This window comes from Folsomia candida, unplaced genomic scaffold (assembly GCF_002217175.1).
Source record: "Folsomia candida strain VU population unplaced genomic scaffold, ASM221717v1 Fcan01_Sc017, whole genome shotgun sequence".
NCBI classification, from domain to species: domain Eukaryota; kingdom Metazoa; phylum Arthropoda; class Collembola; order Entomobryomorpha; family Isotomidae; genus Folsomia; species Folsomia candida.
In genome coordinates, this window is record NW_019091209.1 from 947,391 (window position 1) to 970,315 (window position 22,925).

Sequence of the window (22,925 nt, forward strand, 5' to 3'; positions counted from 1 at the left end):
TCGTCTTCTCTCCGTCTCACCTTGCCTCACAGATCATGCCTCACTCATTCTCAGAAGGATGATTGTAACTAGTTGCAACACCAAATTATTATAGGACTTAAAAGCGATTTCTCCTCTTGGGATGCAAATATCTCTGCCAAACGTGCCCATTGGGAGATCATGTCTTTCGCTAATTTCATACAAACTAAATTCGTCATCAAGTGACACTAATTTGTCAAAAATTGGGAGACTTCCATTGTGTTAATAATATTTTGCATTATGCATGCATCAATTTGGTTTAAAATCTCAAATTTCTGACGCAATTAAAATTGTATTTTCATTAAAATATGATGTTTTAAAGGGAACAAATGACTAAGCTGCAGTGGCGGCGGAAGCGGTGCCCCCCGCCGGGGGGACATTGTCCCTCAGAAATAAAAAAATCAAATCTTCCCGTTCTCTTCCTATCTTAAAATGCTAATGCCCCCCCCCCTATGTCCCCCCAAAATCTGCCGTCACTGTATATATTATATTTCCTCGTACTAAAAACCAGTGACATCTCCAATAACCAATTAATCTCTCAAACTCAAGTCGAGCATAACACACTCCACTCGACTTCCTCCGTTATGCAAATTCTTAATTGTTCCTTCACCCTCTCGTCGACTGGAAGAGGAATATGGATGGATAACATTATTATATTGCTGTCTCACTAGTTTAGACTTGTTATCTTATGTGAAGCGAAAACAAACTACATCATTTGCATAATTGTAATTATAATTATACTCGGAAACACCAACCTCAATTAAGTCTGGAACGCACTGAGCAGTATGAATGCATGTCAGGACATAATGAAATATCTGAACTTTAGTAGGCTTCGTTCTTATTGAGTATTTAGCATTGGTCTCGTTAATAAATAACACTGTCCTCTTCTGTCATTAGTTTCTTGGGAGTAAAATGAATCGTGCTGGTTTTTAGACCTTTTTTGTTTCAATTTAGTAAAATAAAATTGAACTTCCAGTGTTTCGTTTATTGCGGTTTTGTCACATTTATTTCTTGCAGTGCGAAGGAAGTAATGCGAGAAATGTGAGGTGCAAGAAACTGTGAGATATTTTTGCCATCTAAATAGCCACGTGCAGTACGAGAACTATTTATATATATAGCGGCAGGAAATAGTTTCTTGCATTTCTTGCAGGTCAAAAAAAATTACCTGCAAGAAATAACTACCCACTTCCGGTTATTTCTTGTAAGTAAAAACTAGCCAGTTTCGTTTCTTGCTGGTTTGTCACATTTCTTGCACTGCAAAGCATTTCAAGCAATGCGAGATGCAAGAAACTGGTAGAAATATGCGCAATCTAGTCACGGATGACCTATTTACCGTAGTTTCTCACACTTTCTTGCACCCCAAACACTGATAAGTACATATTTCTAGTTGAAGGTGACCACGAGGATTGAAAATAAACAAATATCGTGTCCCAAAAAGTTTGTGAATGCATGCATGCATACTGATCCGTCCTCTTATTGCCTGATCTGATACTCTCGAGTAACTTGTTGATAACCCCCACACAACAAGATTGGATTGGGACAAGTGCCAGGCCAGAGAAAAAAAATCAAAGTGTGTGTAAATATAGGAGAAGGGCAGGCACAAAATGGAATGGATTATGTAGTTACATTTTCTTCCGTAGTAATAGAAGAAGACGAGAGAGGATCAAATTAAATCGACAAAGTCTTCTCATCTTCATCTGGTGGTGCTAGTGCAAAAATCTGGACTTGCAAATTAAATCATCATTTGGTGGTGCAAAAATTATTTGGACTTGTTGTGCAAATTAGTTTTCTATTTCAATCTGAGACACAATTTTTCCAGCAGTAATTGAACCGTGATGCAGTGATTGTTGTTCTTTTTTGGAGGTGTGGTTGGTTTGTGTTGTGATAAATAAAGACAGGTGATTTCAAGTACAAATGTTGTAGAGACTATATAAATTTTAAGAAAAATGGGCGAACCGTCACACCCACGACAATACGAGGGTGAGAAGAAAGAGGGGACAGGGGGTGTCATCCCCACGGCGGAGGGTCGTTTCATCCTCGACTACTTTGGGACAGCTATGATGGACTCGAGGTGCATGTACTCGAAGGAAATGATGCACTGGATTATCGCAGAAATTCTGAGGTTCTCGGCGTCAACGCAGGTATAGAAAAATTGTAGAATATCAGACAGTGTGTGAAAAATATTGGCTAAAATTTGTGAAAACCAAGAGCCAAAATATTAATTTTGTGGGATTTTTAGTGAAGAATAGCGAAAATCGAATAGCGAAAATAGGAAAAATATGTAATACGTATTTTTTAAAGACCAACCATTTCCAAAATACAGATATTTAGGAAAACATAACGAAAAGAAAAATATACTTAAATTTCGAATGGGAACGTCCATATATTACGTCATCATTTTAGTGGGTGGGTGGTTTTGGTCTTTCTATCTTTCCCATGTTAAAATTCCCTATCCCTTAATGTTTACGTTGGGTGGGTGGGTGATAAAATCGAGAATTTTTGATGACGTAATATATGGATAAGCCCAATTGTGGCCCAAAAGTTGGAAAAATTCTCCGTGTGATGCCGCAAACCGATTATTTCGATCCGTTCTCCCGTTATCCTGCTGACAGACAGACAAAGATTTCGCATTAAGTAGCTGAAGCTACTTAATAACTATAAATAATTCTCATTTATCCACAGGTTGTCCTAAGTGTGAAGAATGGACGCGTAATGTGCACAGGGTTAAAGAGCGGTCACATCCTGTGGGATTCGGGCGTCGCGGACTGTGTCCACTCCTTCCTGGTGGACGTCATCGGGCCGGAAAAGCGGAAAGGATTCGTCATCATTTTACGAGCGAATGACATTTATCTCCATTGTCGACTCTTTGCTGCCTCCTCCGCTCCACAGGTGGGTCAAAGTTCACTTTCATAGATATATACATGGAACAAGATGCATATAAACATGTAATTGATCACGTCTAGTAGAAAATCCCAACAATGGAGGTCTCCGAGCGTATTCTCTCAGATTTTTACGTAATCGATGACAAACTTGATTAGTATGAAATTTGCGAAAGACACGATCTCCGAATGGGCACGTTTGGCGCAGATATTTGCATCCAAAGAGGAGAAAACGCGCCTTAAAGTCGACAAATTTTACACTTTTAAAATTTACGGCGTGTTTTCTCCTCTTTGGATGCAAATATCTCGGCCAAACGTGTCCATTGGGTGATCGTACATTTCATACTAATTAAATTTTTCATAGATTGAAAACAGTTTGTCCAAAATCGGAGAACATCCGCTGGGAGACCTCCATTATAAGTCGCCAAAAAATAGAGATACACAAGTATGTATGTGGATCAAAGTGCACATGTCCGATAAGAAACAATTACAAAGTCGCCAAAATAGGGACCTCTGTTGCCACCAAAAAGTAGAGATATATAAAATAGGGTCGACGCATAGGTCAAAGTTCACTACGATAGATGTTTAAACAAATTATAAGTACCGGAAAACATTACAAATTATTTTACCCGACGTAATTAATAATCACATCCGGCCAAAAACAATTACACAAACTCGCCAAAAATAAGGTTCAACCTTGACCTTGCCCGCTAAATAAATGTATCGATCACTCCCTCCCATCCTAGTGAAATATTAATCAAACCGTGTCCCGTAAATTATTGACGCTTCTTAATTAACCGTGTCGCTTTCAGCGTGCATGCATAATTATGGTCATTAAACTTTCAGGCAAATACGTACGTATGTAAAATCCAACTCTTAAACCAGGTACGAGATCCATATGTACACATGTTCGAGAGATATACTTAGGTCTTTTGGTCCATTGCCACGAAACAGACAATGCCTGTTGCATGTGAACATCTGCCACGTTCTAAAAAAAGTGATAAGCAAGCCGAACTTCGGAGCGGTTATTACTCATCTCGCAAAGGAAGGAAACCCACCAATTTTTTGTGGTGGGGACCATGCACAAATCTCAATTCCAGTGGCCGCGGAAGCCGTGGGGGGACATGTGGGGAAGTTAACATTGTGGGATAGATAGGGGAGGGCCAGGTTTATATAAGATGGGGAGATGATGCCGACATCGAACAACCGTGGGGACATTGTCCCTCTGTCCCTCCGCGGCCACTGGTCACCGTCATATGGAAGACACGTTGTTGTTGGTGCGTCAATTTTCAGGTTGTTCCTCTGGAGCTAATTTTGCCCAGTTTTTATTATTTGTTCATTTTCATCTCTGTTCTGTTCTGTCCTGTTCTTTAGTTCAACTGAACTGCATAGTTTTTGCTTATGTGGAGTGGTGTAGTTCATTCCGAGCGTATGTACATAATAATTTTGTGATCTCTCTCTCTCTCTCCTCGTCTGGCATCCACAATCCACATATCCAGTTTCATTTTGGAGGGTTAAACATTCGCAAAAATTGTGAAAATCTGTTGAATTGGATTATTTTCTTGATATTGTGATTGAGAGATAACGGTATGGGGCATAAATAGCGTGTAAATTAATATATTTTGTGGTGGTGGTGGTGGTAATTGATGATAACATTGATTTATTGATCAGCCGTTCTCTTAGACTTTATGGTGTGAAGAAGAACAATAAGTTAAGTTTAAATAGTTTGGAAGTAAGTTTTGGAGGAGACCATGATAACTCTGCCGTTGACGTCGTACTCCCCGTACAACGCCCCCACCACGACACAAATTCCCCGCAGTGAGAGTGACACGGGTGGTCGTGGGGGTGGGGGTGGTCGTGGTGGTGGGAACGTGAGACGACCAAGTTTTGACCAGTGGGGAAAAACACAGTCGGTAAATTTGAAATTATTTATTACTTAAGAAAGAGCAGGTTATCAATTACCGTAAAATTTTGGGAAAAAGTTATTGGTACATATTTTTCAAAAATATTGTTGCCAATTATTTCATTTCACCCATACTTCTCAGAATTTATGGCTGAAGAAGGTATTGGGAGTAGAATATACTTTATTTTCTACATACAATAGTCGAGGATGTAATGCTAATCCAGCGATAAGCGAGTTGTAAATAGATAAGAAATAAATCCACAGATTTGGAATAATGAAGCTCGGACCAATTTACGGTTCAGTTTTTGCACAGATTTTTATATTCTTATCCCATTTTCACTCTTATCAAGAGAGATAGGTCCTCTCCGTAGAATCTACATAATTCGTATATATATAACTCGGTAATTATGTTATACATATTTACACGCCACGCCACGCCACGCCACTGGATCCCGTGGACATTAAATCAGACGATAAATATAAATCAAACCCGAGTTGGGATCAAATTCATGTAACAACACGACTTCATCTCATAATATTTTATGTACTTGAGCTGAGAACATGTCGCTATTTCAGCGTGATATGCACAGTATTCACATGTCTCGAAAATCGACACGTTTATTTTCATGGTCTCAGTCACATCACAATAAAATCGAGTTTCTGATTGGACCCTGGCTGATAATCATGGGACGAAGAAATTCAGAAATTTGAGACATATTTATATTTCCATACATATACTCAAATATGTCATGTTTTTAAGCGTATCTAACGGTCGATACATAAATTATTACTCCATCGTTGCCTTACAAATGCGATTTACATGTTTAAAATCAACAAGTTCTCATTCTCTAGCCGATTGTTTATTCTTTCATTATTTTTCTCTGCCCACAACTCGACTGGAATTTGGACAAGGACAACGTACTTATTTACACATTTTTCGTTTCATTGTTTCACAATTGCTCATTTTTCCTGCGACGTTTCTCAGTTTCTTTGTCGTCACCACACAATCATCCAGCCTTATCATGGAAGATCAGCGAGACAAAGAGGAAGATAAGCGTCACCCCCACGACCAGAACAATATCTGGAAAGATATTTGGGTCTCTGTTTTAACCGGGCTGTTAAATTGGGTCCTCTTATCCGTAATTCTGGGCGTTTTCAGATTTCTAGGTTTCCTGAAATGAAGGTTTTCTGAAAATTTCAAAAAAATTCGGTACAGGAAATGCAGACATGTTTCTTTGGTGGTTGACGACACCCTCTTATCCGTAATCTTGGGCGTTTTCAGACTTCTGGGTTTCCTGAAATGAAGGTTTTCTGAAAATTCCTCAAAATTTTGTACAAGAAATACAGACATCATTTTTTTCTTTGGTGGGTGACGACACACAAGTGACCTTTAGTTAGTGAACATTGAATTGTGTTATTACGTAAGAAGTAACATTTCGTACGCGTGTCGAACACGAGGGGAGAGGATGATGGAGCATGTGTACAGTTTCGTTGCATAATTTTCATTGCCAAAACGACACCGGGGACGATGATGACATGAACGTCACACTGTCTGCCTGCTTCGTGATCAAGGTTATCAATGGATGTCGAAAATGTTGCATCTTGCCTCACGAAAAAGTGAAGGAATTCGTGGGTAGGGGGGACTAAAATGGGGGATCCCCGGAGAAAGTGGGGGTCCTCTCGGGGAGGCATCAATATTTCCAAAAATTTGGAGGATGACGAGTGGAAACAGTATCAGGATTTCGAAACCGTTCGACAATTACAAGCCAGAGCGAAACTCATACGGCTTAAAAGACACCAATACAACATGAAACACTTATTTTTCAATGTATTAATATGCATTTACATATCGTGGTTGAAGGTGCATCATGTGCTATCTCATTTATTTGTGTTATGAGACAGCCAAAAAGTGAGATAGCACGTGATGCATGTTGAACCACGATAAATTACGATTTATGACTTTCAGAAATGTATTTAATAACGTATAACGTGGTGTGGTTTTAGGTGCATTAAGTGCTATCTCATTTGTATTGGATGGTCCCATGAAGTGAGATAGCACATAATGCATCCTGAACCACTACATCTTACAATTAATGACTTTCAAACAGGAATTCATTCGCATTTCGTGGTGTTTGAAGGTTCATTATGTGCTATCTCATTTGTATCAGATATTACCAAAACCTGAGATAGCACATTATGCACCTTGTACCACGATGTCTTATAATTTATGACTTTCAAAAAACATTTTTACCACAAGTTCAAATATTCCCTAGGTTTCCGAAGTGTTTTCCACGATGAAGGAGGCCGCAAAAACTGCCCCCACGACGGAGCCAGGACGCGCCATCTCCGCTCCGCGACTCTACTCCCCAATCTCCCCGGATTCCATGTCGTTCGAAGTTTTGTACGTCGGCAAGTTGCGGATGTCTTATCGAAAAGCACCGGAAACCTTTATCGACGAAGCCTTGTCCAAATTTAAGTCTCATGAAAACGAAAAAGGAGCCAGGAGAGATTCCATGCTGTCTTTTTCGGGAAGATCAAGTTCTCAGGTTTAACAATTTTTTACGACCCTTGGCAAGACTCATAACAATGTGGTAGTAAAATTGTCACCAAGTTGGTAACAATTTGTTAATATGCTGCACTGAACAATTAATTGTACAATTAAAATTTCTGCCACATTTTGGAATCAATTTCTCATTAATTGGGAAAACAATAATTAATATCTTTGGTAACAGCAGTTACGAATTTGGTGACAATCTTCCTTTGCTTGCATGTTTCGTTCCTTTGCGGGTTTGCTACATTTCACGCACTGCAAACCAAGAAATGCAAAAAAATTCGAACTGCAAGAAACTGAGATGCAAGAAGCCGTTATTTTTTGCAACATTGCCAATCTTGTTACCTTACAAATTTTTCAGGGCGTCACAACTAATCACTGTTCATTAATTAATTAATGCAGGAATCATCCTCCAGCCCACGCAGTTCTTCCGAGAGTTTGGGTTCCCGACCCAACATAACGTTCAACCTTTGTCTCGAAGAAGAACCGGAAGTTCGAGCCCCGTCCCCACCACCGAATGTCCAACCCCCCGATCCAGTCCTGCCCACCACGTCCGCCGTCCCCGCCACGATTCACCACCCGCTCGAAGACACTTCCGGTGTGGGGCCGACGTCTCTCCTCCCCTCGACCCGCGGGGAACGTGGCCGGAACGCGAGTGGAGATTCCCTCCTCGTTAAGAGCATGTCACTCCCCGTCGAAGTCGGCCCCATGCGGAGTCGCGCCCTCTCAACGGGAAATTACCCACGGGAACAAGTCCTTGAGATGAATGTGAGTCGTTTGGCGAAAAAATTTGGACATGAAATAATCCCATTTGGCGAAAAAAATTCACTCATTTTATAGTACCCAATAAGTATCTTTTGGCGAAAATAATGAGGGTGCTCATGACAGCGTTTTACTTCGCATCGCAACTCATTTAGCAAATTTGCGAAGCTCAGGGGATTCGAAAATCTCGCAAATTTACTGGTTTTCCAGAAAAAAATGTTGCGAAGACTTGCAGATTTTACAAAACTTTTGCAAATGTTACTGCTATGTGAGGAGAGATATGCAAAGGTTGGCGTGGTGTGGTTGGTACGCTTAATGTCACATTTGGTGAAAATGGCGAATTTCATTAATTTAATTTTAAGTGATTTGAATTTGACATGAATAAAGGCGAAATTTATGTTTCGCCAAATGTGACATTAATTTCGCCATCTTCACGATATTTGTTTACCATCATTTGCGAAAATTTATTTTCGCCAAATTGACCGTGCGTCGTTGACGGGGAGGATTGTAAAAATTGACGTTTTGTCCTAATAATTCCAGCGGATCGGATCCACCCAAACGAATCGGACTATGATTCTCATCGTGGGTCGGTGTGAAATGAAAATTATCTCACCGGATAAAAAAACACTGCTTTTTGCCAAACATTTCCGAGATATTTATCAGTCGTCGCAGGTAATTAATTCGAAAAAAATGGAGTAAATTTTTGTAAAATTCGTAAATAAATTCCCTTTTCTCGCAAGGGTCTCGAAAACCCGGAATATTTTGGCTTTATTTGCAAAGAAGCGGCCACAAGTCAAGGTCCAAGTCGGGCTGGAGGCTATGTCGCCTACGTCTTCCGGTCACAGTCCGACTCCGTCTCGGGCGAAATCTTGAAAGGTAAGTATTTAAGAAGAAAAGCATATATAGTAAAAATTCCAAAAACTGGTGGTTAAGAAAAGCGTAGAAATTTCAAAAATTGAGTGTTAAGAAAAATAAAAATTCCAAAAACTGGTGGTTAAGAAAAGCGTAGAAATTTCAAAAATTGAGTGTTAAGAAACACATCAAAATTCCAAAAACTGGTGGTTAATAAAAGCGTAATCAAACTTCCAAAAACTGATAATTAAAGCGTCAAAATTCCAAAAACTGATCCAGTTTCCACTCATGCACATTTAAGTCCCCCTGAGACCTCAATTACTAATAATACCACTAATTGACATGTCAATTAATGTCCCTGCAGAAACTTATGCAAATTTAGTGCAAAATTAGTACATGAGATGAATCGTCACGTCATGTTACAAGATGAGGAGGCCCTGTCCACCATTTCTTCTTCTTCGCTGCATAGAGTAAGTGACGGAGGAGCAGGGCAGTGGTTTTTGAGAAGGAGAGCAAGGGTTTTTTGAGGCAAAAGTGCGACTTTCTGCATTTAAAAGTTTGATTAAAAATGCATTTTTATATACTTCACCAATTTATTAGGGCACGCCCAGGGTTATGGTGGGGGGTACTTATAAAAATATAAAAAAAATCCCCCTTTACTACAGGATTAAGGGGACAGTCGTCCGAATCTCATGATAGATTCAGCTCCGAAGTTGATGGCTTATTTTGCAGCAAATTGCACTCTTTTATCAGCTAAATTTGATACAAAGATATCACACCAAGTTTCCCATCGACCCAAATTTTCATACAAACATTTGCATAACTGTACAGTTATAGTAAACTGGTCAGAAACTAATGTGCAAATTTAGTGCGAAATTAGTAAATGAGATGAATCGTCACACCTCTTATTCGTCTCATGGTCAGATTCGACTCTTGCTTATTTTATAGCAAATGACATTCTTTAACCAGCTAAATTTGAGACAATGATATAATCACGCCAAGTTTCGCATGCACTCAAATTTGCATACATTTGCCAAACGGTTTAGCAAACTGGACCGGGGAGCGAGATGTGATGTTGATGAGGGGAAGAAATCCGGGTAGAGAATTGAGTGACGAGGTGGCCGAGTGGTTAAGGCGTTGGACTGCTAATGCTATTCCCCGCAGTAATCCAATGTGCTCTGCACGCGTGGGTTCGAATCCCATCCTCGTCGAAAGTATTTTTTGCACACTTTTTCGCAAACTTTTTTGCAACACTCAGAAAAGATTTGCGTCTATGCATGTTTCAAAATTTTGCACATTTTCAGTCTTGTTCGTTCAAATTTCTGTAAAATTTGGTTTCTGATATCTTCATCGGTACTACTTTTTTTGTTTTTGCAACTTGATGAACTTCGGAAGGAAGTGCATCTATACGTATTTCAAATTTTGCACATTTGCGTTCAAATTTTCGTACAATTTGGTTTCTGACATCTTCATCCGCTTTAAATCCGACTTATCCTAGATATTACTTTTTGCATTCGACAAGATTTGCATGTATGTATGTATGTATGCTTCTTATTCCATCCATTTAAAAATTTTGCATACACTTTTGCACATTTGCAAATTTTTTCTTTCAAATTTTCACTTTCATACAATTTTGTATGAAATTTTGATATCTTCATCCACCTCAAATTCGACTTATCCTCGATACTACGTTTTTGTAAGTTATAATTTCGACACGGCTTGCATCTATGTATGCATGTTTCTCTTTTCATCCACTTTAAAATTTTGCTTACACTTTTGCAAATTTGCAAAAATTTTCTTTTCAAATTTTCATTTTCATTTTCTTTTCAAATTTTCATTTTCATACAATTCTGTTTCTCATCAATTCCAAATTTAGATAATTTATCCTTGATACTTTTCCATGAAATGTTTATTTCTAGTTAAAAACATTCTGGAAATACCAGCCTGTTTTCATGCCATGCCAATTAAACTTCCAGACAAAATAAAATAATATCAGCGCATTAACAACAAAAAAGTACTAAATTCCATTCAATACGACATTATTCTTCTCAATAAATATTTCATCCTGGATGGAATGCAATCGTTAAAAAACAAACTTTTTATTCAATACCAATAATATTTTCGTGTGCCATACTCAAACTGAACTAAAAAATAGCAGCAACAACTAAACATAGTCGTGTATGTATGTGTGCATGTACATACTAATGAATTCAATGATGCATTAAATATTATCGTGATCGTTTGTTCTCTAACTTCATAAACTGTATGTAACTTGACTCTGCAAAGTCAAGGCAGCAGCAGCAGCTACATACATACGTGCAATGACCGAAGAAGGAAGCTTGAGGGGACCGAGGGGGACAATGTCCCCACGGTTATGAAATGTCCGCATCATCTTCCCATCTTATATAAACCCCTCCCTCCCCCCATCCTACAAATTTTAATGTTCCAAGATGTCCCCACACCTTCCGCGACCACTGGTTATTAGATTGTCTATGTAGTCAGTGGCCGCGGAAGGAAGCTTGAGGGGACAATGTCCCCACGGTTGTTCGATGTCCGCATCATCTCCCCATCTTATATAAACCCGACCTTCCCCCTAAAATCCTACAATGTTAACGTCCCCAAATGTCCCCACGGCTTCCGCGGCCACTGCATACGTGTACCGCATTTTGTTTGCATAACCATTGTAATTTAATTGTTATGCATAAATAATAATGAACCAAACTTGTGTGATGGGATGGTAAAAAAAAGTAAAAATGAGATTGTTATATGATATTTTTACGGGTAAAAATTTACTTCTACTTCTATTATTATGCTCATATGTATGATCTCCGTTATTAATACTGCCTGATTTTTAGTAGCTGTTCTGTTCTGTTCTGTTTTGTTCCACTTTCAGTCCTGGTCTGGTACTCTCTGAAGTTCAGAGTCTGAAACTGATTGACTTTGACATAGAGCAAATATCGAGATTGTATTGTATTGTTGGTTGGTTAGAGATGCGGATAGTTTTTGCAAAAACATTACATACATACGTTGGTCTGAATATTCATCATATTATTGTGGGACAAAGTCAGTTAGTTAGTTAAACATGGAGAGATATGTATAGTTAAAGTTTTGCATGTTAGTTAACCAGGCTGCAAGGTGTACATATTTATTTTTGAATGCATATGTACATACATACACCTTGCATGAAATCGTTATTTTTGTCCGTACACACGTAATGTCACGTTATTACGTTTCGGAGGTGTGTAGTGGTTCCTGGTTGACATTGGTCGTGTAGTAATGTGGTTCAAAAAATCGGCTCGACATGTTTGTTAGTAAGAGAGTAAAATTTTGAAAATAAAATTTTGAAAATTTTGGGATAAAAATTAATTAATTCGAAATTTTGTAATTTTTTTTCAGTCCTGAAACAAGCCTCCTTCACCTCGCAGCAGGGACCGGATTCGGCAAAATTGCAGTCGTGCGATCACTGCCCGATGGTTTGGTATCGACAATTATGCGCGGAGGTTGATGGTGAGGGAGGGAAATATATTTATGGAAATTGGAAAATTTTGAAAAATTATTCGGAAACTTATCCTTTTTTTATAAGGTGTGGGAAGCGATGAACGGATCCAGTTCGTGATAATGAAGCACATGCACACCTTGTGCGACGAGGATCGAGCCTCCATCCTGCAAAAATTCCATGGGGCGGAAGGCCAATCGCTGCAGGAGCAGAATGAACTCTTGATGATGTTACTCCGCGTGCATTGCGAGGCCAAACAGGTCAAACATATTCATGACACGGCGGAAAATAGGTGAGATTTTTGAAAAAAGCGGGACACGTGACGAGGGACACGTGACGTCTTTAAGATCTCCGCAAAATTGATATAAGACGTGTTCTACCTTATATAACGTGGGACACGACTTAAAGACATCGATTTTGCAGACATTCGGAGATCCTATAAGGACGCCACTATCCATGTCAGACATGGTTCTCACTGATCTTTTTAAAATCTGGGCTAAAAATCAAGTAATTTAACAGAACAGTAATGAGTGTTAGTGTACTTGAGCCTTTCTGCAGAATTCATAGACTTTAGTAGGTTTTAGGTTGGCAGAAAAGCGCATTTTTACCATTCGAAACTATGTTGACTTCTACGCTTTCCGATGATGAAAATGCGCATTTTTCCTAATTTAAAACCTTCTTAAATCCCAAATTCTGTAGAAATGCTCAAGTACACTAACATTGACTGCGGTAGTGTTTAATTACTTGATTTTTTAGTTCATGTTTTAAGAAGATCGGTGAGAAATATGTGTGACATGTGTATCGTCACTGGGATGTGTCACTCGTCAGTAGCTGATTAGACTGCCCACCTTTTCGCCAAACCAATAACTTAATAATTATTTATCCCAGGCATGAATTTCTCAACCAATTTCTCGGCGGTGGAGAAATCTTCACCAAGGCGAAGCGTTCCTTGGACCATTTCATAAAACGGAAGAGTTTGTCCTCCCCCCGTCCCCCCGATGGGTCGTTGCCATACCCGCTCTCACCCCTCGTCTCGCTCGGGGAGGATTCGCCCTCCGCCATGACCGCGACCCCATCGCCCTCCTCCATGGACCCCAGGGCCACGATGGACTCCCCCCAAGTCAGCGACTCCCCCCTGGACGAAACCAACTATCCGCGGAGACAGCGCAGCTCCACGATCGGGGCGCTGACCGGGGAAAAGATTCGCTTCGAGTTGAACAAACATCGAAGAACGTCGACCACGAATATGGCCACGTCTCCGATCCCGCAACAACAAAGCCAGGGGGGAGGATTTGGGAACAATAAATCGATCGGAGGAGGAGCGAGTCCCATGCTTAATTTGTAAGTGGATAGAATTTATATGGAAAATTTTACCTGGGATGCGAGCATTTTACGCTTCGACGACGGAAGTTGGGGGGGTGGTCATAGGGGGACATTAGAATGGAAGACGAGGGACTAATTAACATGGCAATGATGAGATTTTGCTGAATTTCTGGGGGGATAAAGTTCCCCTGTACCTCCACTTCCTTTGCCATAATTCTACTATTAATGGAGGTCTCTCAGCGTATGCTTATCGATTTTTATAACAAACTATAGTCTTAATCGATGACAAATTTGATTAGTATGAAATTTGTGAAAGACGCGATCTCCCAATGGGAACGTTTGGCCGAGATATTTGCATCCGAAGAGGAGAAAACGCATAGTAAATTTGGAAGGTGTAAAGTTTGTCGACTTTCCGGCGCGTTTTCTCCTCTTTGGATGCAAATATCTCGGCCAAACGTTCCCATTGGGAGAGCGTCTCTTTCCCAAATTTCATACTAATAAAATTCGTCATTGATTGACACTAATTTGCCCAAAATCTGAGAGCATTCTAAGCACATAGTACATACACCTGTCCATTATCCATTGTTTTTCCTCTACTCATATTCATTTCCAGTACCTCATCCTGTTACCTCTCGCTTAATCACCACCTATTGAAATTCATACCTACCTACATACCTATTTATGCATTAAATCATGTTTTATTTTTACACATACGACTCAAACTTTCTGATTGACTACATACATCCACCAAAATGCTACCTGCCACTACATACGTACTCCAGTGATACAGACATACAAATGTACATACCTTGGCCAAGGTGAATATTTACATTTTGGTCGTTTTTCATTACCAACACCACCACGAATAACACATACCATTGCATCCACCTGGGACTGTGAAGAGAGGGTTAAATTGCATGGCTATAAAGTACCAGCAGCAGCAACGAATCAACGCTGTTAATCAACCTCAAACCCCAGCTTTTGAATGCATATGCATGTATATCTACCTGTACCTGTATATTTCATACCGTGTGGTAGTATCTATCATCACCATCATCATCATCATCATCAGTTCACCTGTAGCTCGTCGTATTTTACTTGATTTTATACGCACACATTTTAACCAGGTAGACAGTACAAGATTCGTTAGAGATTCTCCAAATTTTCCCACGTTTTTGTTTTCCTTAAATCAAAATTTTGTTAAGTATTTCATTTCCTCATTTTTTAAATGTTGATTTCAAATTTGTTCTTATTACATAACTTTCGACGAGGAGATTAGCATAATGTCTGACTAAGATAAGCGTAGTTATCATTATAAGTACATAAGCAGCAGATATGTATGGTGATTCAGGCATAAATATTAAGCGACGTACCCTCGCCAATTCCGGGTAAGCTATTATTCCTTCCTTTGTGCATGTGTCTCTCATGACATACAATATCTACAAAGGCATATGTAAATTGGTCGAGAATTGATTACAAATGGATGGACACTAGGATTAGAAATAGATCGATGGTGGGGACAATAAAATTATAGGGACGATAAGCTTGCAAGGACGGAACAATCCCACATTGTCCCCACACCGTATCCACCCGCAGTCGTTAGCATGCATCGATTGAGTCTGGGGACAATAAGTTTACAGGAACAATAAGATTGCAAGGACAGAATCCTCTATTGTCCCCGCATCGTGTCTGACGATCGTGGGGACAAGGTTATAGGGACATTAAAATTATTGGGACGATAAGAACAGAACAATCCTCTATTGTCCCCACATCCTGTCCACCCGCTTTCCTTGCTATGCATCAATTGCGTTTGGGGACAATACTATTCTTGGAACATTAAAATTATAGGGACGATAAGCTAGCAAGGACAGAATCCTCTATTGTCCCCGGTCATTAGATCGATCGTGCGGGCAATAAGATTGCAGCGACATAGGATTAAAATTGTAGGGACAATAAGATTTCAGTCCTCTATTGTCCCCACACCGTGTCCGCAGCCTTTGCTGCTGCCATGCATCGATTGAGCTTCGCTGCAAATAATTAACTATTCGTGTCCGTATTTATCCCCACGTTACGAATCTATGTACGTACGTAATGTAATGTGAGTCCGACTCTCAATCGATCGATTCGATTGTTATGTTTCGTTTAGTTTTGTTCCCTGTTCAATAATTATAACAATTCTCTCTCCTCTCTCTCTCTCTGCAAATGTTTATGTATTTTTTCTACTTGCATTTTGTGCTTGTTGACTCATTCACAAATACATAAAGTTGAAGCATGGATTGTGGGTGGATTGGATTTGAGTTGAACGACATATTGCACTCTTCGGACAATTGTTTATGATGAGTCAGTCTGTGCTGGGTAGGACGACAACGACATCAACAACGACGACGACTCGTGTCCCGATAAGATAAGGTTGTTATCAGCTACGTACATAATTGTGTATTGAGAGGAAACGTTGACAATATGATTATTATTCATGGCCTGGTTTGATTCTCATCTCATTTTGTGGTTTCATTCTGTTCTGACAGATTCCATAAAATGGGGTCATCCTCTCAGACGAAGACGTCCTCCTCGTCAACTACTACTTCGCCATTCGCGTCTCAGCAGCAGCAGCAACGGCACCCGGGGTCGTGGAGACATGCCATTTTCAAAAAAGTGGTGTCCCCTTCTGGTGGTTCGGGGTCAAATACGCCGCAAGGAAATCACCATGTTGTTGGGGGTGGGGGTGGAAGTGGAGTTGGAATGGGAGGAACGCCGAGGGGATTACCGACCTCCGCGGCGAAGGCGTTGTTCAGGCCGAAAAGATCGCAGGTGAGAGAGAAGAGGAGAAGATAAGGTGCACGAAATAAGTGGTTTCTTGCAGGGATTTATTTTGACCTGGGAGAAATGCACGGTGTGCGTCTAGGTTACGCATATTTCTCGCACTTTCTCCCAGTTTCTTGCACCTCGCATTTCGTGTTTGCACTGAAAGAAATGTGCAAAATCGCAAGAAACGAAACACTGCGAGTAACCACTTGCAAGAATTAACTGCAAGAAAGTGGTTTCTTGCAGGTAAATATTCCGTCCTGAAAAAATGCACGGCGCACGAAACTGCGCCGCGCCGCTGTAAATAGTTCATGCGGCCCGATGGCGCATATTTCTTGGAGTTTCTTGCACCTCGCATTTCTTGCGTTTTGCTTCCTTTTCAATGCAAAAAATGTACCAAACCCGCAAGAAACAAAACAAGAATTGTATTTTATCGAAGTATAACTCCTTATCATTTTGGGTGACAGGATGAAATTAAGGAACTCTGGAAAACTGCGATAAACCAGCAGATAATCTTGATCCGGATGGAAAAGCAGAATCTCAGACTGAAAGCGAAACAGGAAGAGGCGGACGTCAAGAGGTTAAAGTTGAGTTACAAAGAGCTCGGGATTTGCGACGAGGAGGCGACCGAAACCTGGGATCTGATCATGTCACAAGCAACCGGAAGTGGGAAACAGGTCGATGTCCAGCTACTCAATTCGGCCATTCTGAGAGGTACTTAATTAATACCACGATATGATTATTTTCGAAAACCAGAGACTAAAGTTTCCTTGATTTTTTTAACAGGAATTCCGAAACAAAAACGGGGACAAATCTGGCAGTTTTTCATACAGCAGAAAAGCCTGGGTGGAAATAATAGAGAATTGACGATGTCGCGATACGGCCATTTAAAAATGGAGATGACGTATGACCAACTCTTAAGACAATTGACGTCACAACAGCATGCTATTCTTATCGATTTAGGTAAGCATGCATAAAATTCTGTAAAATTTCGACATCATAATTTTATGATCATGATCATGCAGGGCGGACGTTTCCGACACATCAATACTTTTCCGGTGCTCTGGGTTCTGGGCAGTTGGCCTTGTTCAACATTTTGAAAGCGTACTCTCTCCTCGACACGGATGTCGGATATTGTCAAGGCCTCTCCTTCGTGGCCGGGTTGCTCCTCATGCATGTAAGTCGATGGATGGTTACAAGGGACGTCTCCCAGCGGATGCTCTCAGATTTTGAGGGACAAACTAGTCTCAATCGATGGCAACTTTAATTAGGATGAAATTTGAGAAAGACGCGATCTCCCAATGGGCACGTTTGGCCGAGATATTTGCATCCGAAGAGGAGAAAACGCGCAGTAAATTTGGAAAGTGTAGAATTTGTCGACTTTACTGTGCGTTTTCTCCTCTTCGGATGCAAATATCTCGGCCAAACGTGCCCATTGGGAGATCGTGTCTTTTGCAAATTTCATCCCGATTAAATTTGGGATAGGTTGACACTAATTTGTTCAAAATCGGATCGCATACGCTTGGGAAATCTGCATTATGATTCATTTTCCGAATCTCAGTCATTTTAAAATTGTTATTCTCACTTTTTTATCCAGCTCGAGGAGGAAGAAGCCTTCCAGGTTTTGAAGTACATCATGTTCGACCTCGGCGCGAGGGAGCACTACAAACCCGACATGCATGAACTCCAAGTAAAACTGTACCAGCTCACTCGACTGATCCACGACCAAGACGCAGATCTCCTTTTGCTACTGAATCACTACGACGTTCTCCCCTCACTTTATGCAGCTCCCTGGTTTCTCACCCTCTTCGCGTCACAGTTTCCGGTCGGATTCGCAGTCCGGGTGCTAGGTTGGTCAGACATATCTTCGTGGCGATGTTTGTAACCCAATAAATTTTTGGACAGTATTTCGGGTGCAAGAAATAAGGGGGAGAAAGTGGTTTCTTGCAGGTGAATATTTTGACCTGGGAGAAATGCCCGGTGCAAGAAACTACGTCCCGTCGTAAATACTTCATACGGCGGGTGGCTGGATGGCGCATATTTCTCCCAGTTTCTTGCACCTCACATTTCTTGCATTTCTTGCTTTGCACTGGAAGAAATGTAGCAAACCCCCCAAAAACGAAACACTTTTTCTACAAATTTTTTCACAAAATTTGGAAATCTGTGCAAGTTTACGATAACTTATTTGCATTCGTAATCTTCCAATTTTGTGTTACAAACAACCTCCTGAATTTCGTAACCATTTTGACTGCATAACTTTACCCATAATTTCCTCCTTTGCAGACGTCCTTCTCCTCCACGGGGTCGACGTCATCGCCAAATTCGCCCTCGTCCTAATTCTCGACCATAAACGTGAACTCATGGCGTGCACGGGGCTGGAAGCCGTCATGGAATGCTTCAAACTCGTCGTGACCAACATAACTTCGGACAAGTTGGACAAATATCTGAAAAAAGTGCTCGAGTCGGACTGGGACAAGCAGCTGTTGACGTACTGCGTGGAATACTCGGTCATGAACGATGAAGCCTTTCACGCCTTCATGTCTGACTCTTCCGCCTCGTCGAATGCGATACCCGGGCGAAAGTCGGGGACCACGTCGGACCGCGGGGTCCAAACGTTGCTCGAGGCAAACCCTTCGCCGCCCCCAGTGCCGGCGACGAATGGGGAAAAACATCCCATCTTTGGAGATCTTATCCAACGCCAAAATACTGAAATTGCAAAGTTACAAAAGGTATTTCGGAAATTTCGAAAAAGAACTATCCGTATAATAACGAAAACATTCGAAAATTTAGCAGCATAATTTACCCCTAAGTTTTGCGAAATTTTTAATACTTCGCGTAAAACTTGGTTCAAAAAGCATGACATTTTTGTTGGCAAATTTATCCGCAAAGTGGAATGTTTCTATTTCGGAAATAGTGAGCGTATTCATTACGATTTCGCATCTCTCACAACGCTACCAAGAAAACGAAGTTCGCAAGTTCGCAAAAAAATTGCATAAAAATTGATTTGCGAACTGGCTCATATCCAATATTTATTTCGCAAAAAATATTCAAAACTATGGTCGATGCGAACATGCGATCTCGGAATGAATAATGGTCTGAATATTTTGCAAACTATTTTATTTACATATTTTTATTTCGCAAACTGTTCGCTAATTGAATAAGACGTTGACCAGAGTACCTCGATTTTTTACTAATTGTTTTCCTCTCTCTCCAGGACAAATTCGACCTCCGCCGTGACGTCCAAAGTCTCCTAAACTGCATCCTAACCATGCAAAAATTAGCCGAGATCTCCACCGGTGGAAAACTCAGTCTCCCCGTGCCACCCGAAGTTACTGAAGTCGGGGCCAAATATTTCATGAAGTGTGGCACCAATTACGCCAAATTGCTCGAGGAGCCCGGTTCCCACAACAGCAAGCCGGCCGGAATCTTAAAGTCTGAATCATCGCCAAATAATTCGTTCGCTTCTTCTTCATCAAAATTCGGGAACAATTACTGCGTCCCGCTCCTCACCCCGCCGCCCGCCCTCGTCAAACCCGGGACGAGCAGCGGGGGCGAGAGTCGCAGCAGCGGAAGTGATGGTGGCGCAGATAGTCCGAGTCCATAGGAAGAAGATAAGAGGATATCATGATAAAAGAAACAAAAAGGAAATATTATGTGATTTACTGTACTAGACAAAAAAATTAACTCAGTCACGACTAGATAACCTACTCGATCCTAAAATTGGAAAAATCCCCACATTTTTAAGCTCTGGGAACTTATTTTAAAATTCTGGACGACAAATTTGTCCTCAGTGAGTTGATTGATGGAATGGCGTCGAGTTTTTTAAGGTAGTTTCGATAAGTTCCAATTTTTCTGGAGGTTTCTTAAACTTGAGATCTACTCCGTCAAAAAGTGGCAAATTCTGGAGTGTATATTTCTTAAAAAAATTGGGAACTCCCTCTGCTCTACAAATTTGTCGGTCAGAAATTTTAAAATAAGTTCCCAGAGGGGAGAAGAAATCATTAAAAATGTGCCGATTTTTCCAATGATTCGTCCAGTCCTACGTTAACTTTCGTACTTTACTAGTTAGCAACTTGCGCCAAAATGAGAGCAAATTGCTAAAGAGTTATGTACAAAGGCAGCCTTCCTATTAAAAATATTATGCAAAAAGCCTACTAAATATTTACGCTGCCAAAAAGTGTATGTACATAAAAATATAGCAGAAAAAGAAGACTACTTTTTATTCCATCGTCTCAAAAAAAGGATAAAAAACATAGCTCAACAGTCATCAAATTTCATGCCGATTTTTTCAGCGTGCCTAACTGACGTCGCGTATATATACATACATAAAAGTATTTTGAATGTGCCTTGCCAGAAATATATTTGTAAAAAAAACTTGCCGCTAAACCTATGTACTATTAATAGATTTAAGTAATTTACATATGTAATTCGTAATGCCCTTGACAAAGGGATGATAAGTACTTATATTCGATAAACACGTGCTCAATTCAATCATCAATTATTAAGCAGTTTAAATATTAATTGATAGAAGTCTCATCCATCCAGTCTACAATGTTATTAAATAGTTTCACAAAATTCAGAATTTTCAAAATTCTGTCAGAATTATGAAAATCTCGGATGCCTTCAAGTTTCACGTAATTTTTTGTATCATTAGAATTAAAAAGTACTTAAAAAGTGTAGGATTTTTGCAATTGCGAATCCTGTGTGAAAACCGACCTCCCGAAAATTCCCCAATTTTTTGAAAATATATCTGTATGCAAATTTAAATTGAGAAATTGTGCAAAAAAGTTGGCCAATTTTCTGCAAGTCGGTACATATTTTCGTACAGGAAAAGTCAAAAAATATAATATATATTTACAAATATTTAGTGCATGCATTCGTGATATTTGAGACAAGTCAGTTAAAAAAAGGAAAAAATGTGAAATAATTTTTTGATTTTTTAAATCGTCAAAATTTCCAGATTTCATAAAACTATGATATAAATAAATATCTCAAAAATCTCCTACATACTATTTAGATAAATATAAAAACTTGCCTAAATAAGTACTTATTCAGCCAATGAAAAATTGCACACGTATAAAAAAATATAGTGACTCATTCATACCGAAATCTCAACCTATTTACAGTTTTAAGAAAGAGTATTAATTTCTAAGTAAAAAAAATATTTAATCATAAACATGTGTAAAAAAAAGACTTGAAAATGAATAAAAATCTTTCAGAGAGAGAATTTTAATAATTTATGAAAAATGAAAAATTGCAAATACACATTAATTATGAAATCTCAACCCAAATACCAGCACGATTTTCATAAAAATATTTCCGAGAGAATTTCCATAGTTTATTTTGTTAATGTGAATACGTAACGAAATCCCAACCCAAAAACCGCCACAATTTTCATAAAAATCTTTCCTTGAGGAGAATTTTCATAATTTGTAAAAAGATTGCAAATGTCAAATAATTATGAAATCCTAACCCAAACCGCCACGATTTTCACTTTCACTCTTTAAGTTTGGCTTTCGATTTCAAAACCGATCTCCATTTCATAACGCTGCATTTAACTAAATACATACGATTCGTCATGCGTGCGGCTTAATTGCTTTTCTTTGCTCGCATTTGCATTTTGTACGTACACACGTAAAAATGTATAAAACCAGATTACAAGGTTTTTTTTGTGGTGGAAAAATTGCCACAGATTTTACCGGTTTATTTTATATTGCTGTCTGTCTGCGAATGAGTGAGTGAAACAAAGTCATTCAATCCAATATTTGGCAGGTGAGCGTTTGAGGGGACGTTCAAAAAATACGCAACGTATTTAGCGGAGAACATACCTGTTCACCTTCATTCATTTGACTGATTATGATAGTGAATAAAAATGAAAATACTGTCATTTGAATGAAGGATTCCCGCAGGGATGGGCAATCCCAGGATTACTTTAATCAGATTAAGTAATCAGATTACATTGAATGTAATCCGTAATCCAGTAATCCACGAAAAATTAACATTTTAAAGTAATCCGTAGTCCGTAATCCTACTTAGGTCTGGAAATTATGTGTAATCCGTAATCCCCAATTTACGAAATTGGAAAATGTAATCAGATTACGGATTACTTTGGATTACTTTGCTTATGTAAACGGCATGACAGCTCCATCTTGCAACTTCTCTGAGTCTGAGTCGCTTCCAGAACTTGAGTTCTTAAACTACCTTCTGGATTCTTCAGCAGAGGTGCAAAGTTTATAGAATTTTGGAACAGTTAAGAGGGGTCTATTTACTACAACACATTTTTGTCTGCCCTAAGAAACCGACTGTCGGATGAATCATTCCAAGCTCTTGTTTTTTTTA

At 39.6% G+C, this 22,925-nt stretch overlaps 1 protein-coding gene and 1 non-coding gene across 3 annotated transcripts; both read left to right on the forward strand.

Annotated features, from left to right (window-relative positions):
* The first annotated feature begins 934 nt into the window (after positions 1-934).
* LOC110856883 (TBC1 domain family member 1) lies at positions 935-21,822 on the forward strand. Of its 2 annotated transcripts, XM_035857412.1 has the most exons (17): positions 935-1,059; positions 1,406-2,159; positions 2,701-2,907; positions 7,074-7,346; positions 7,754-8,119; positions 8,654-8,785; positions 8,854-8,989; positions 12,362-12,472; positions 12,549-12,753; positions 13,350-13,802; positions 16,310-16,592; positions 17,054-17,300; positions 17,373-17,549; positions 17,612-17,763; positions 18,184-18,436; positions 18,870-19,315; positions 19,801-21,822. In XM_035857412.1, exons 2-17 carry the CDS (start codon positions 1,965-1,967, stop codon positions 20,188-20,190), a joined length of 4,026 nt encoding a protein of 1,341 aa, XP_035713305.1. In that variant the 5' UTR covers positions 935-1,059; positions 1,406-1,964; the 3' UTR covers positions 20,191-21,822. The 2 variants fall into 2 exon arrangements, with proteins under 2 accessions (XP_035713305.1, XP_021961160.2); XM_022105468.2 differs by lacking the exons at positions 935-1,059; positions 1,406-2,159; positions 2,701-2,907 and adding an exon at positions 4,362-4,810.
* Trnas-gcu lies at positions 10,077-10,176 on the forward strand. Its single transcript is given in 2 exon segments — positions 10,077-10,113; positions 10,132-10,176. It is a non-coding gene; the product is annotated as a tRNA-Ser (tRNA).
* Positions 21,823-22,925: the final 1,103 nt, after the last annotated feature.

Excerpts from the sequence above, each read along its gene's own strand:
- LOC110856883 (XM_035857412.1), top strand. The coding sequence starts at position 1,965 with ATGGGCGAACCGTCACACCCACGACAATACGAGGGTGAGAAGAAAGAG. Across the intron at positions 8,120-8,653 it reads AACAAGTCCTTGAGATGAAT|CGGATCGGATCCACCCAAAC; the intron begins GTGAGTCGTTTG and ends TAATAATTCCAG. Across the intron at positions 17,550-17,611 it reads TGCTATTCTTATCGATTTAG|GGCGGACGTTTCCGACACAT; the intron begins GTAAGCATGCAT and ends ATGATCATGCAG.